This window comes from Epinephelus lanceolatus, chromosome 17 (assembly GCF_041903045.1).
Source record: "Epinephelus lanceolatus isolate andai-2023 chromosome 17, ASM4190304v1, whole genome shotgun sequence".
Taxonomy (NCBI): Eukaryota; Metazoa; Chordata; class Actinopteri; order Perciformes; family Serranidae; genus Epinephelus; species Epinephelus lanceolatus.
In genome coordinates this window covers 16,499,036-16,515,317 of record NC_135750.1, presented here as the reverse complement: position 1 = coordinate 16,515,317, position 16,282 = coordinate 16,499,036, and the positions used below count along the sequence as shown (strand labels likewise).

The 16,282-nt window shown below is 39.4% G+C and overlaps 2 protein-coding genes across 2 annotated transcripts; one reads left to right on the top strand and one right to left on the bottom strand.

Annotated features, from left to right (window-relative positions):
• Positions 1-1,511: 1,511 nt before the first annotated feature.
• Positions 1,512-6,068, bottom strand: bora (bora aurora kinase A activator). Its single transcript, XM_033613976.2, has 12 exons — positions 5,938-6,068; positions 5,493-5,647; positions 5,230-5,336; positions 5,069-5,114; positions 4,899-4,977; positions 4,732-4,776; positions 4,574-4,630; positions 4,195-4,475; positions 3,830-3,992; positions 3,123-3,700; positions 2,886-3,026; positions 1,512-2,289 (listed from the first exon to the last, which is right to left on the bottom strand). Exons 2-12 carry the CDS (start codon positions 5,640-5,642, stop codon positions 2,269-2,271), a joined length of 1,668 nt encoding a protein of 555 aa, XP_033469867.1. The 5' UTR covers positions 5,643-5,647; positions 5,938-6,068; the 3' UTR covers positions 1,512-2,268.
• Positions 6,069-6,130: 62 nt separating this feature from the next.
• Positions 6,131-9,294, top strand: mzt1 (mitotic spindle organizing protein 1). The gene is made up of 3 exons (XM_033613977.2): positions 6,131-6,416; positions 7,347-7,492; positions 8,760-9,294. The coding sequence occupies exons 1-3, from the start codon at positions 6,365-6,367 to the stop codon at positions 8,781-8,783; spliced, it is 222 nt and encodes a 73-aa protein (XP_033469868.1). The 5' UTR covers positions 6,131-6,364; the 3' UTR covers positions 8,784-9,294.
• The last annotated feature ends 6,988 nt before the right edge of the window (positions 9,295-16,282 follow it).

The window sequence follows — 16,282 nt, the reverse complement described above, 5'->3', positions numbered from 1 at the left end:
TGGTTGCTACCTTTTTATGAAGTCCTGACCTTGCATTGTCTGTGTTTGTAAGAAAGTCCCAAACACAGCTAATAAGAAGAAAATAAAGTGCAGGCAGAGGACTGAGTCTCCACAGATAAATACACCCCCAAACACTTCTTGTGGCTTATAAGTGATGGTTGACAGTGATTACTTTTTTAAATTAGTCTGTCTATACATTGCTTTTAGAAAAATCCTGCATAGTATACCTTTAATCTTTTGAAGTACTCATACAGAAAATGGTTAATAAATACTGACAGAAACAAGTCATCATTGTCCACAGCTTTGTTTGCTACAATAAAATAAATATCACAGCATTCTCAACATCAAATATGACAATGTTTTAACCATTCTTCATTAAGTTATTTAGTCTGACCACATCAGAATCCTATAATTTTGACAAATTATATACTGAATAGTCTCAGCTATTTAGAATCTTACCAGGATGTCTGCAAGTCCTTAAAGTCTAAAATTAAATTTTATAAATGTTAAGACTTTAAAAGTCATTAAAGGCAAACTACACCCATTTTAAAAATGCGTACACTTTATTCTTGTGATCTCAGATAGTCTAAAAATATTAGTCAGCACGAACAACTCTCTCCCAAAACCAAAAACTATAGTGTTAAACTCAAATGTTTGATGTCACAAGGGTTTGAGGGGAGGGGAGTATATGGGTGCACTTCCTATTTCCAAACTGAGAACACTACAGTAGAATAAAGCTCATTTGGGTATAAACAAAAAACAAAACATTTGGGGCCACAAAATCAGGCTCCCATTTATTGTCTATGGAGCAGCTCAGACTTGATTGAGACAAACTTCTCTGGTTTCTGGCTTTGACCGAGAGTAATTAATTTAGGTGGTGCACCTCTTTAAGTAGTCCTAAATCTGAATTTGAGGTCTTAATTGCCACAAACACTTTATCTAATTTTTCTTTTTAATTTCTTTTTGTCAAGCTCTTCTGTGTTTAAGTCCAGTTTCTCATGTTACAAATTTTTAAGCTTTATTTTACACTGGCACTAAACCTGTTGGCGAAATGTAAAATTAACCTAACTTACTCTAAAAACCATATTTCTACATTAAACTGACCGCTGTGTGGGACCACATACTACTTTACTTATACTTTCCTGTCATGCTTGAATAGGAAAAAGATGATTTGTCCAAAAATCAGTTGAAAATTTGGTCGAAAAATTCTATATAAAAAGGTCTTAAAAAACTAAACCTAACTTACAACTGAAATTAAAATTAACTTAAATTTAAGTGTATGTTACCTGTAGACACCCTGCTTACATTGCCATGTTTTGAACAGAATTGTGAAAACTGTCACAATGCACTTACACTGAGTGGTTAATGTTACTCAATTATTGGGAGCTCACTCCTGAATTTTATATATTACTGTATATTATTTCTGGACCAAGCCATTTAGTCAAAATACATACATTGTAGAAAACCCCACAATAATAAAACAAAAAAAAGAAGCCATCTCAAGCCAGACAAAGAATTCAAGTTAATTTAATGTGATATGATCCAGCCCATGCTTTTAAGTATGCAAAAGAAAAAAAATGGCTCAATCAGCTTTTAATTTTCTAGCGGCATTATTCAGTGCATCTTATTCAGGAATAAATATTCTGACAATCCAAATAAGATCCACAGCTAACCTGAATTTTAACAATTCTTACTCATTCAATAAAACAAAAAGCTCTCGTCATATAAAAACATGATAAACTGTTTCATAAAACGATAAATACAGTACAAATCGAATGTCATCTGAAAGTCAGGATCGATCAAGTCGATCATGTCAGCACCAAATAAAAATGGAAATGATGACATCAGCATCAATACAGCATTCAAGGAGGTTACTGTTGTGCAAGTTTGATTCAAAATTGACATTTTTTTCTTTCCCCTTATCGCACCAGTATACTGGGTCTAACAGAGCTGTTAAATTACAGCTTTACAGTGTCTTACAGTGGGACTTAGATCTCCTCCCTTCTAACATGTGAAAAACATACTTCTGTAGAATGTTTGCTTTCTGTCTGACAACTTGAACTCTAAACCTTCAAAAGAACAAATAACCACTTGTGAAACCAGTCTAGTTCTCACTGCCATTAACAGTTGACCCAATTCATTCACCCTAATCAATTAATGCGACAAAAACGCTCCAAAACATAGTGTAAACTTTGTATTTGATTGCAAAATAATCATCTTAAGCTTCCACTAGAAGAGGCGTCCCTTTAAAAGCACCAATCACATGGCTCAGTGGTGAGGATAGAATACCTGGAAAATAAGAAACATTTTCAGTGAGATGAAAATGGACAATTCGGTTAGTTAAGTCTGCAAAATATTCTCAGTAATGCATTTTAAATGAGTGCTGATGCTTAATTCTAAGTATCTAAAGACCCCAAATCATGTGTCTACAAGCCTGTGTTTGTGTGTAAAGGGTTAATTTAAGGCTCATATATATACTGCCTTTATGAACAAAAATAGATCCTTTCATTTCAAAATTTGTCACTGTTACTGCCCACATATTTCCGTGCATCCCTTACGACATGGATACATTCACTAGAGGGCAATCAAGGGTCACAGTCTCCCACAGACCTCTACTTTTCCTTCTCTACCCTCCAAATGACATGATTACCCTTGCAATCTGTTCCCAGCTGATCTGTCATAACGGTTTGTCCCTGTGCCCAGGGAAAATAACATCATCAAGATGTTAAAAATCACTGAACTGCTTGCCTAATCTCTCCCCAAAAAGTACCACTGTTTGTCTCAGAAAACATACTCAAATATGGACGACATGAACGCAGAGTACGGACAGAAGGCTCTGTCTGTGTCCGTACCTAACACTGAGCATAAATGAGCCTTTAACTTACCTTTAGTTTAGTGTGTCGAATGAGTTGGAAACCGTCTTCTGCCAGGTTTGAACTGAAGGACTCTTTGCTGTGACAGTCTGAGCTGAGTAGATCTATAAGACTGGCCGTGCCTGCTGAGGTAGTGTTGTACCCGCTGTCCACCTGAACACACACAAAAAGCAGTTCATTACAAATATGCCGTTGACATACCAGAATAAATTGGATGAGATGAAAATGGATGAAATTGCTGACACGAACCTGCATGCTGGAATCGTAGCGTATGCTGCTTCCCTCTGCCAGAAGAGATACAAACATCTGAGAGCTCTCTGTCGCCGACACATTGCCCATGCGAGAGCTGGTCAGCTGTCCTGAATGATTTCCACTTTCCTCCTCTTCATCCTCCAACCTCCCGTCTGTCTCCGTCTCCTTGCCTTCCTCCATTTTCACAGGTTCCATAGGATTCAAACAAACTCTCTCATTGTCAGCGGGGTGAGTGCTGCGGGCCAGGGGTGAAGCTGGATCTAGCTCCATAGGGGGGAGAGAAGAGGAGGAGGAGGACGAGGAGGAAAAGGGGAGTTGATCCTCAGCTTCCTGATTGTCTTGGAGGTTAGGGTTGAGGATCGGGGAGATGAGGGGAGGGGAGGCCCAGCAGCGGACTCTGGGCCGGGGCTTGGGTCTGGCATTGTGCTGGGGCTCGGTGTAACAGTGGCGCTGGTGTGGGGAGCAGCTACGAATGGGAGAGCAACCCTCGACAAATGGACTCTCGTTGCAGGAAGTGCCATCTACGTCCAGGGGAACGCCGTTTGGAGTCAAGTTGCTCGGCTGCTTCTTCTCAGCTACAGAAGGAACGCAGATTCAGTTTGAAGAGAAACTTAGTTAACATTACCACAGAGTCTTTTTTAAAATACTGTATGTTGTAAAACCCTATCGTAAAAAGTTTTTGAGTTACAAAACAAATAGTTTACCTGAACATGTGGGTGTGCGTACTACATGTGCAAGAATAGGAGAAATTGTGGGGGAGACAAGACCAGCAGGAGACGACCTATCAGGGAACAGAGGACTGGTGATGCTGCCAAGGCTGCAGTCTCGGAAGCAGCCATGCTGGATGGGACTGGATGAGAACTGACCCTATAATTAACACAAGAGAAATACATTTTTGTTTAATGGTGTTTTTGTTTATTAACTTAATGAACAGTTTAATCCAAATACAAAAAAAATGTTACTGCTTATGAGCATTTACCAAAGTCTGCAGTACTCTGGTGCTGAAAATATTAGTCAATAACAGAAGGTGGATTATCAAAATAATTATTATTTGCATCACTATACTCACTGTAGAGGGAGTCGGAGCCAAAACGCTGCGGGGCAAAGGGGAGGAAAAGATAGATGGTAAAGCTTCTCCCTCCGAAACTGCAATCCCTCCCTCAGCTTCCTCTCCTCGGTTCAGAGAAAGCCTCTCCTGCCTGGCATAGCTTCTCTCTGGACTTGGCGGACTGGAGCTGTCAGAGCCGCTGTAAGGGCCCTGGCCATCGAGGAAGAGTTTTCGTCTTAAGGAGGATGAACTGAGACTCTCCTGCACAGCATCACACGGTTCCTCGTAGCGGTAATGATCCCCTGAGGAGAGGGAAGAAACAGACAGACAAATGTAGTCATTGGAATATGTCAAAGCAGACTCTGTGATTTGATTGTGCCGGCATTTATTGGAGGCTTACCTAGTATTTTCTCCAAATCAAAAGCCAGAGGTAATGAAAGAGTTGTCTGACAAGCAACTGTAAAAGAAACATAATGAAGAGAGATTAAAAAACAAGTCGTAGATAGAGAAGGAAAAAAGAAGAGATGAGTCACTGTTACAAACTTAGAAGACACCTACCTGAGATTTTTTCTGGCTCCTCTGCAATCATTGTAGACTTCAAATCTACAAGTGCAAAGACACAGAGTTACATACACACAACATAGAAATGAGAATACAACATGAAACTTTTGACAATGAAAGACTTCAAAGGGTCAAAAATTAATAGAAACAATAAGATCATTTACTTTTCGTATAGATCTGGGGGCCTTTACGGGGGTCTGGTGCTGCCCAGGGTGAGGGCACGATAGTTCCTTTGGTGAAAAACTTAAATGGGAGACAAAGCAAATATTACAATCTATGAATCATCAACATATTCATTTCTCTATTATTAAACAATAGGATTAGAATCACATACCTGCTCGATAGCATTCTGACGCTTCTCCTCAATGTCAGAATCCATCCTAGATGTTTGGTAGAAAAAAATGTCGCTTTAATTACCAGTTACCTTATCATAATGCCATCCTTATTTCCTTATTTCCTATATACCTACCATGACTGCTGTGTTGCATTACATACCTTGTCTGGCTGAGGTAAAAAGACTGTCGCTGGATGTCCTCGGGGTCTATGTGGACAGGGAGAAGGCTGGCCATTTCATCAATAGACCAGTTAAACTTGGGTGGAGTCTGAGGGAGAAACAAATGAGGAAGTGAGGAACAACACTACACATAAGTAGAACAAAATGTATGGACACAATACAGCATTTAGATATTTGCAATGAGAGATGTGTCACATAGTAGTAGACCTAAAGGATTTGAGGTGTGAGGTGTGTTCAAACTTACAGCTTTACAAGGCTTGGACTTGAAGACAGATGGGCTTGGCACGAGGGATTCATGAAGGTGGTGGTAGTCATTGGGACTTTCAAAGGGGTTTCTAATGGATGGTCTGCCTGGAGTCTCTGGAGTGATTTGTAGCTCAATATGGTCCCCCATTTTACCTGAAATATTCCAGTCAGCATAAAGGAAAATGACATTTCAGACATGACACACTGAAACAACAGCTTCTATTTCATTGAAAAGCGAGTCAATTGTTGAAATTAGTCGGTTAGCTACGTTACTTTTCCTGTTTCTATAGCGTTAACAAGCCTTCGAAGCTATTAATGTGGAAGAAATTGGGTCGCAGCGTCACGTTTCCTCCTTTGCTTTATCATAACACTCCACTTAACGTAAAAAAAAATTAAAGTACATTTAAGTATTAGACATATAACAATCTGCTGTTGGTACTTACAGTTGTTAATGAGCCAGGACTTTGAACACAAAGCTAAAATCCTCCTTCATTGAAGAGTCGGCAAACAATCAGCAACGAGAGGGTTCAAACGTTTATTTCAATTTCGCCCACACTGCCCACCAACCAATAGAAACGTTGCAGGAAGTTGTTGGGAACCAATCAATGAAGAAATGTCGTCACTTCCTCCTCCAGTTTCGTTTGTCAGTTTAGCAAGCAGGGAAGCTAGCTAGCTAGCTGCTAATATCGTCCCGTATTTAATGTGTTTTTGTAATTTTTGGAGATCGTGTCTAACATGAAAACGAAACGTTTAACTTCTGGCTGAACTGTTTTAAAATAACATAATCTTGAATCGCATCAGAGACCTCTTCAAGTCTTATTTGTTAGCCGCCAGCTAGCTAGCGTTGGCTAACCATATCCATTCTACACCATGGCAAGTGCAGCAAATGCAAACTTAAACGCAGTCCGGGAGACAATGGACGGTAAATATATATTTATACACATGCAGCAGTTTTTGTATTTGTAAAATAGCGTCAAACTTAGTTGCAAACAAATCGGGCTTTTCTACTAACATTTAGCTTGTTTGTGATCGTATTGATAAACTGAATTTTTGCACATCCTGCACAAACCTGCACAGCTCTCTAATCCTAAAACAGCCGTATTGTGCATACTTTTTTATAATTATATTATTTATTGTATTAATTATTATTATTATTTTATATTATTATTTATGTTTATTTCGTCTTAATGTGTTTATTGTAAGTACTAAACACATAGGCCAATTACTTGTATGTGATAACCTACATACTTGGCAATAAACCTTATTCTGATTATCATAACAGATTGTGTAGGGCAGGGGTGTCCCAACCTTTCGTGAATGGGGTCCACATTAGATAATTTGAAAATATCTGGGGACCAGCTGCCTCTCATATCCTATGGGTTATTTTATTCTTTATGAATCACATATAAATGAGACAGTGCAACTGTTCATCTGTCAGCGAAAAAGTATTAAATTTTCTAATGCTACTGAAAGCATTGGCCCTCACTGTCGACTTTACACTTCTTTGCTGTGGCCATGTCTGACCCCTGGCAGGAAACGTCAGCTATTAGGCAGCAGTTTGTTTGCTTGTTTACGTTGTGTTCATGAAACACATTAGTTCCACCTGCATTGTTTGCACTTTGTGCATGTCTACCAACTGTATTATAGTTTTTCCATTGTAACTTGAATAGAAAAAATACAAGGTGCTCTTGTTTGATTAGCCAACATTGTGTGTTGGGCCACATATAGTATTTTGAAAGGCATGCTGCAGGCCATTAAACCCAGCCCTGGTACAGGGCATACTGCAGTTAAGTCTTGTCTTTGTCTGGAAAATGTATCTTAACTTGGGTTACTTGTCACCTTCTTCCACCAGTGCTTCTGGAGATCTCCAGGTTGCTGAACACAGGTTTGGACATGGAGTCTCTGTCCATATGTGTGAGACTGTGTGAGCAGGGCATCAACCCAGAAGCTCTGTCTGCAGTCATCAAAGAGCTGCGTAAAGCTTCTGAAACGCTAAAGGTACAGACACTTCATAAATTGTCTAACCGACAGATAAACAAACATCCTTAACTTCCAATCATATAACAGGGAGAAATGCAGAAACCCTCATATTTTAGAATGTGTAACCAGTGTGTTGTGCAGTGTTTGGTATTTTTATAGGATAAATAAGTTTACATATGATAGATTATAGAAAGTCATACATTTTCTGTTGATCAGCTAATGACTGAATCCAGCACTTATAGCACTTAATAGTTCCAGCACTTATTCAGATGTTGAGCTGATGATGATACAACAGCCTACACCAGCACTGATAATTGCTGTCAAACTGAAAGTTGAGATGCCTGCAGCTGCTGTACATCATGGTCTTGGTTCTGCAACCAAGGTGTCTCCTAACACGGAAAACTGTCAACAAAGCTGTTAGATGTGAATGTTTCCAGTGAGATGGTACAGATTTGGATGATGTGACATTAAAAAATGTGTCAGCCATCAGAGATTCCATTAATACTGAGGTATCATTTCCTTGAGCATCATTAGCAGCATCAGGTCATCATGAGCAATGTTGCATATTGATGGGCATGACTGCTTTTACAGCAGTATTGGATTTATATGATTTTTGCACAAATCTGTGATGAGGTATATTAATTCTTCAGGTATTAAGTCGACTATGCAAAGAATACACACTGGTTGTTTATTGGTTGTTCTGTCCACAAACAGTTGATTTTCCAGAAAATGTATTGTAACACAATGTAAAATCACACACACTTTACAGTCTATCCATCTCCGTCTCCTAACATGACATTATCTTGCTCAAGTTTCATTCTGTTTGGACTGTTGAATTTGGCCACCTCTTATGTCACCATCTATTAAATGTTTTCCATGAGCATATGCACTCATGAACCTTGTGCTAAACAAAATAATAAGATAATATGAGTGTTAGAGGACTCTCATCTTCTGAGTGCGTTAATCATGAACGGAATATTTCAGTCACTACTGAGGACAACTGGTAATAGGAAAATATGTTGTTGTCCAGGCAAGAGGGAAAGTTGTCATCACAGAGGGCCAGGAAAAAGTAAAATATGCACCATGTGATGTATTAAAATTTGTTTTGGTGTAGCTTTTCTTTTCCACATATACCAAACTCCCAGGAGTCAGTTCCCTCCGATTTATTTTCTCTCAGTTTGGCAAACATATTTGTCCTGTGCACAGTTTTAGCCAGTCCATAAAGCAGGTGTAATTTGATTATAAGGAAAAAAACACACTACTCTATATTTATTTTTTCTTTCAGGCTTCTGAAAACTGCACTAACTGAAGTTGCAGCCTGGTCTCCTCTGTTTGAACTTTAATGGGATCATGCCCTGTTCCTGGATCTGTACCTATGACGGGCTCTCCAGCCAGTCGGACTTGCCTGTGTGTTGGCACTCTGTCCTCTGCGTCCCCTCGGCGACGAACCGCACCTGTCCTGTGCTTTGACTTATGTCTTGAGTTTTTGTGTGGAGCTGTCAACCTCAGTCCTCTTCCGAAACACGAGTCTTCTCCCGACACGAGACCATGCTCGGCCATTCTGCCTCAGATTTGCAAGATTCTCATTCAGCCATTTGTTGCATCAATATCCTACCTTAATTTAAGAGCATACTTCTAATTTCTGATAGTCGGCTTGTGTCGCACTTTTCATGAGGAAATGTTTTTTATGATGTTTTTTGTTAGGACTTGTTTTTAAGTTTGTGTAGTGCATTTTCAACCTAATCCTTTTGCGATTTCCATTGTCCATTTAACCATCAATGATGGAACAGCCTAAATTAAAATGTTACAAGCAACGGCCACCAGGTGGTGTTGTGTCCTTCTTATTTTCTAAGGTGTAGGTATTCACTGGGTGTTCTAACTATGCAAGTTTCTTATCTCATAGTGTGCCTGATGTTAAAGAGCAGTTGAGTAGTTATTTTTTCAGGTACTTTTTAAATCACATGTTCCCTTATTTATTTACAATGCTGACTTTTTCTGTGTTGCCTTGATCCCATTGTAAAACACAGCTAAACATTTTTCCTCAGTGATGTAATTCTTGCAGGCTTTCAAATAGGACCTGACATTTTTCTGAGGGATTTTACAAAGGAAATGATCTTTCCTGTCACACTAGGTGAAAGGGACAAAGAGACAAACACAACCCGTGCAGGGGTTGATCACATCAACATGTACAGAACAGAAGACATGAACAAGGGTTATTCTTTATAGCAGGATGTCCTGTTGAACTGAAATCTTACCCTCCCTCCTCTATGTCCGTACTCTATCCCCACAAAAAAAAAAGTATTAGAGATTTATTGCAAACTTGACAAAAAAACAACAACCCGTCTTTGATCAACCAGAAATGAAACCCCCTACATCATGTGTCTAACCACACAGAGCATTGTTTTGTTTCTCCACCGTCTGTGAAATAGCTCTATTCATCTTCGAGACGAGGGAAAATGCTGAGAGCACAGAACATTCCTCCACAGGCCAATATACAGGCTAGAAGCGACCGCTCATCCAAAAGGGCTTGAATCAGTAGCTTTTTGAATGTGTGTGTGTGTGTCCCTCTCTATGTGTGTGAGAGTTTAGGTGTTCCTGCAGCGCTGTAGATGTCTACAAATGAGTAGCCCCCTAAGCCATCTGACAGTCACGCCTCACCCCTCACAGGCACACCACAGAGAAAGCCAGCGAGCGAGCAGGAGAGTGTGTGTGTGTAAGCATTTCTGTCTTCTTCTGCTTTGTCTCGCCATCTTGACTGACGGGCTGTGAGTCTAAATCTCTGTACCGCCGCTTTGATCTCTTAACACAGTATCTCTCTGTTCCTCAATACCAGCATCGTGTTAGCCAAGTATGAGAGGCATACAGATACGGCGCAGTGGCTCTCCTTGATAGCTCGTGAGCTCGAACAACCCCTGTCCTCCGTGGGGGGTGAGCTGCAGGAGATGATGGAGAGGAGACCCACATTGAGAATCCTTTTCTTTCACAAAGAGTTATGCATGGCTTGATTGGCTACTGTGGGCGTGGGATTCAGGATGCATTGCTTTCCGTTTGATGTGTTTGAAGGGTTTCTCCTGATCCTTGCCGGCTACTTTGATCTCTATAAAACAAAATATTCTCAAATCCCATAGTCCTGACTGAGAGATTAGCGTCCATATATGCATAAACATCTAAGAGGTGTTCAACTAGGCCACTGGTCAGGTCACATGACTGTATAAACTTAAGCAGGTCCTCACATCTGAACTTCTGAAGGTGTTTATGTTTGTACGTCTGATAATTACCCCGGCTGAGGATTATTTTTCTGATAAATGAGGGCAGTCTCATTTACAAGTGAAAGATTACGGTTCAGGTGCACGCAATGGATATTATAAAAAATAATTAGACTGGACTGATTAGCAGTTCCTTATGCATAAGGAATGATGGTCTGTTGATGTTTGTACAAACCCAAATTACAAACACAATGTCTCATGAAAACAAGGAGAAGGAGAGTGAAACCAAAAGTCAAAGATCTCTGTGCACAGTTATATTTAGGTTACTAATTACCGTTAGCCATAAACAGGTAGGTCTAATGGTTTCCCTGCAGAGACAGAGGCTTTGTTTGTTATGTCCATTTCATGTTTTATTGCAAATTATATGATAATTTAAGGGCTAGAATTTTAGGTTATAGGACTTTATTTCTGGTGAGTTCTTCAGGTGGAATGGTTATTAAAAAATAAAGACAAGTTTTATGAGGGGAACTTTTTTTGTGGTAGATTTTATTTGAAGAAATAAAGTTCTTTGTCATATCTAAGAAGTTATATTAAAAAGAGGGCTCTTTATTGAGATTGTAAATGTTTCTCATGTGAGCAGTTCATTGGGATGTTGGGGTTTTGTTTGTTTTTCATTTGTTTGTGTTGCTTTTGTTTCTTTTCCTCTTCCACCTTTTGTTTTGTACATGCAAGACCAAAGATGGTCAGAAAATAACAATGTCTTCCAGTCCAACGTGGGATGGGACAATAAAGGCATGACACTTGAATAAAAAATGATTAAACAAATAAATATGTTGTTGTCTGACAAATGCATGGGTGTATTACAGGCCAACCAGGCCCAGGCTCAAGGGGCCCCTACGCCAGAGGCTCTGAGTGAATTTGCTGTTATTAGGGCCCAGGCACCACAAGCTTGAAATTAATATTATTTATGATTTTTATTTGTAGTCTTAAAGGGAATTTTCGAGGGGCTAAAGATGCTTAAAAACTCTCAAAACTTAGCATGCGCATCAGAACTGGTGTAAAAGTTGATATTTTATGGGTCTCATGCTTGGGTGCAAAAAATTGGCTCAGTGGCGCCCTCTACAAAATTTCAAAAATGTAGCCCCTGCCTCATGTTTCACCTACATAATATACGAAAATTGGTAGGCACATGTAACATGCCAAGATGTACAAAAAAGTCTCTTGGAGCCAAACCCTGTTGTTAACTTTGCATTTCTTGTCAAAGGGCTTAGTCATCACGTCAATAACAGAGCCCCTTCTAAAAAAAACTGAAGGAATATTTACTTAAAGGATGCAAGAAAGGAACCATTGTGACACATTGTAGTGAGTGTTTCTATACCTTCAGTTTATCTAAACGACTTTATAGGCTGAAGACTCGATGCAATGCGGCCCCGTCAGCTCTGTGGGGAGAAACAACAGCATGTTGTACCTGTCCTGCCGCGGGGTAGGTAGAGGGTGGAGGCTTTTACTTGTCCAGGACCAGGGGCCCACTGTGACATAATCCACCTAATTGTTTCACTGCTGCAATGGTATTTTTGGTGTCTTATGAATTTAAAGCCATCATAAAGAATGTGGTGATAGAGACATGTGCTTGTTTTTCTTGAGAGGCCACTATGTTTGAATAGTTGTTCAAGTTCAAGAAATCTTTATTATCCCACAAGGAGCAAGTTGTTGTGCAGCAGCAGAAGTACGTAGAAAACCATACACTCAGTACCAAAAAGGGCAAACATAGCAAGTAAATAAATAAAGTTGTATTATTGTGGATTTTTGTATCATATGTTGTATTTGTTGTATTCTAAATGTGTTTTGATTGGCTGCTGCCTTGGCCAGGTCTCTCTTGTAAAAGAGATTTTCAATCTCAATGGGACTTCCTGGTTAAATAAAGGTTAAATAAATAATAGAATAAAATGAAAACTTGGGCTGGGCACTTTTATGTGCATGACAAAGAATATATACAAATGAAAAATTAGGAGGTACTTGTGCTTAACTTTAGGATTTTAATTGCTTGCTACTTTATACTTCTACTCCATTAAATTTCAGGGGTAATATAGTCCTATTTACTCCACTACATTTATTTAACAGTTGTATTTATTTTGCTGATTAAGAGTTTAAAACACTATAATATGCATGTAAAATACGATGCGTCATTATACAGTGCATAAAATAGATGGAATTAGCTCCACAGCGGCCAGCTTTATAGCTTTAACTTGTCAGAGGAAGATTATGTCCTTTCACAGGTTACATAGTGCTGCTTTAAGTACAACTTTGAAGGCAGGACTTTTACTTGTATGTTTAAAGTGTGGTATCTCTACTTTTACATAAGAATCTACCAATAAATAACTTCCTCTCAGACTAAATAAGCATATTCTTAATGCCCTGAAATCCATTAACTGACACCCTATACATATCCTGAGGACATTATTCTTATATAGGTGTATATATAGGCACTAAAGTGATTGATTTATTAATACTTCTGTAACTGACAGGCCTATCTGGCCCCTCAGCAGCGTGAAGCCTCGCTGACTATATCTGCCCTGAGAGGAGCTCTGTGACCTTGTTAGCTCTCACTCCAGTACACCACCCTTGATTACATACAGGCCACACTTTAACACCATAAGATTATACTATTTAGGTCCCAATTAAATTCACAGCAAGGAAATTGGATCATAAACTCTTTAAAGGATCGTTAACAATCATTAGACGGGATAATGGCATGGCAATCAAAATATGTTAAAAAAAAAAAAAACTTCCAAAGTCTTTTAGTGACTTTGTTATTTTTGGACATTTTCCAAGCTGATTAATGTAGAATTGATTGATTTACAGTTGTAATTAGCTGTCTTCTGCATAGATGCATAATAATCATATATCTCCCTGCTTGTTTTAAAGTATTAATTGGTTTCATTAACAAAAGCAGTTAATTGAATAACAATTAACAAAGTTGGTGATGGCATCGATGCAGCGCGTGCAAACTCCCTTGTGTTTTCCCCTATGATGATAATGAAACCACCTTTTTATCAGATTGGAATTTTGTGTGTTGGACTATGTAATGACTAATATGATATTGGGCTTATTAGTTTATTCGAGTGGCTCACTGAGGCGTTAAGCTGGTGTTGAGCATGTTGTGTTTAACAGGTAGGCACCATATGCCGCCTTAATCAGACATTGGAATCACATTTGGCTGTTAAATTGTCTTCCAATAAAAGCAGGTAGTAAAACAACTTGAGTTAATTCAATTTCAGGCGAGTTTGGGTGAAGGGAACAGCTGTTCATGTTTGTTGAATTGTTTTAACATTCCCTCTCTTGTTTTTTTTCCTCATTTTTTTAATGTTTAACTCCAACAGCTTGTTGTTCTTCCAACTTTTCTTGTAGAAAATAGAGATGGAGGGTGGACTAGCTGTCCACTCTCCTTAAAAGAAGACAATGCCAGGCATATTGTAGTGACAGCTTGCATTGTGTGTGTGTGTTTAAGAGAAAGAGAGGGAGAGAGGAGACAGGAGAGAGAGCATGTGTGTGTGTGTGTATGTTAGAAAAACAGAAAAATAGAGAATGTGTGTGAGTGTGTGTGTGTGCATGTGTGTTACAGTGACAGCTTGTATTCTCCGTGATTAATGATGTGCTGTGTGACTTGATAAGTGCTTCGGAGGACCAACGCTTGTTTCAATTAGACCTTGTGAAGGTCGCGACGCCGCGCCGGCCTCTCATTATCATATCCATAATCAATCCACATTATCATAGGGGAATGTGGAATGGATGTGTGATATCTTGGTCATACACACACATTCAGAGATGAGCACTCACACAGACATCTAATCACATAGCAAAACACAATGACATACACTCACTCACAAGAGCACACACACACACACACACACACACACCCTTCACTCCAAGTTGATTTGAACCATAACAGTGGCTTGTCGGAACGGATTGTCTGTTCAGATTAAGAGTGTGTTTCTGAGAATTAAGCAGCGTTGATGGTGGTGGCATTTCAGATCCCCTCTGCAGACACAAATGCCAAAACATCATTCTGTCACCCCCCTCCTTCTCACTCACACAGCCACATACACAACCACGTGTGCACACACTCTCACACACACACTTAACCAGGACCCTGGGGCATTTTTAATAGAGGCGAAGTGATTCGTATGTTTTTACTCCTCTAATGAGAACAGATTGAGTGGTATTTACACTTCATCGGCTGATCTAACCACCTACACATTTCCCTCATGCTTCTGCTGCTCACTGGCCAAAACAGACATGTGGAAAGGACCAGAGCTTGGCTTTCAAACAGCGACACAACATGAACATTATCTTTGTCTCTTTGGCTCACGATGGCACTATGGCAAAATGAATATGAACTGTTAAAACAGAAAAGCTAGATTTGGCTCCTTCATGGAGGCTGTGTATATTTGTCTAAGACAGCTAAAGTGGTAAGAAAAATGTGTCTGAAACAAGATTCAAATCTCTGGCAAGTACATCGGTCTAGGCAAACAACTCACATTGGATCTGACTGTTGAATCTTTAATTTAATCAGTAAGTTTACCAAAGATCTAAACATACAAAAAATGGCAAACGCAGGTCACATATTTCCTCCAAAAACATTCAAACAACAATTAATGTAGACTACATGATGCAATAACATAAATCAAGGCAAAATTACATTGCACTGGAGCAATTATAGGAATCAAAGAAGATATTAAAAATGTATTAGCCTGGTAATATTCAGTGGAGGGAGAATCTTCCCAGGTGGTCAAGATGAATAGGCTTGTAAAGTGTGAGGAAGGGGAACTTAAAGGTACAGTGTGTAAGATTTGGAGGGATTTAGTGGCATCTAGTGGCGAGGATTGCAGATTGCAACCAGCTGAAACTTATCCCGGTTAGAAATCCTTCACTGTTTAGTGTTCAGGAGGATTTTACAGGAGCCGAATTATCAGCAGAGGTCTCTTCCTCTCTAATAAAAATGAACCTGGTGATTAAAACATTGAATAAAGCCATTTCATGTTACAAATCAGTGTTTGGCACATCACAAACGGGCTGCTAGCCCAGCAAATGCTAATGTATGCTCACCTGTTTCTCTGATAACTTCATCTGTCCTCACATTTTCTCTGATCCAGACATTCAGGAGGTTTTTACTATGAGCCAAATTATCTGCAGAGCTCTCCTCCTCTCCCAAACAAACAGACCCGGTGATTTAAACTGTAAGAAAAATAAATAAGGCAGTAAAACAGCAGAGTGCACATTTGCCCCCTCATGAAATTGTCAAACTCACAATGGACAGTTTTTGGAAAAGGATCTAAATTATGAATTCTTCTTCCTTGTCAAAACCTGTTGCCTACATTACCCACAATGCAACTTGAATACTAACAATTTTCAGATTCAGTTGTGTTAGCTAATAGCAGCTAATGCAGCCTGGAGCTACAGAGGTCCCACTTCTTTTTAACTCCCCACGCCCCAAATTTTTTGTTTCTCATTTCTTCTAGTCTTCGGTCTGAGCCGACGTTTGCTCAAGTGACATCGCTTGAGTCGCCTCATCAGATTTTGCGCAGCTCCCTCTGGAGCTCCA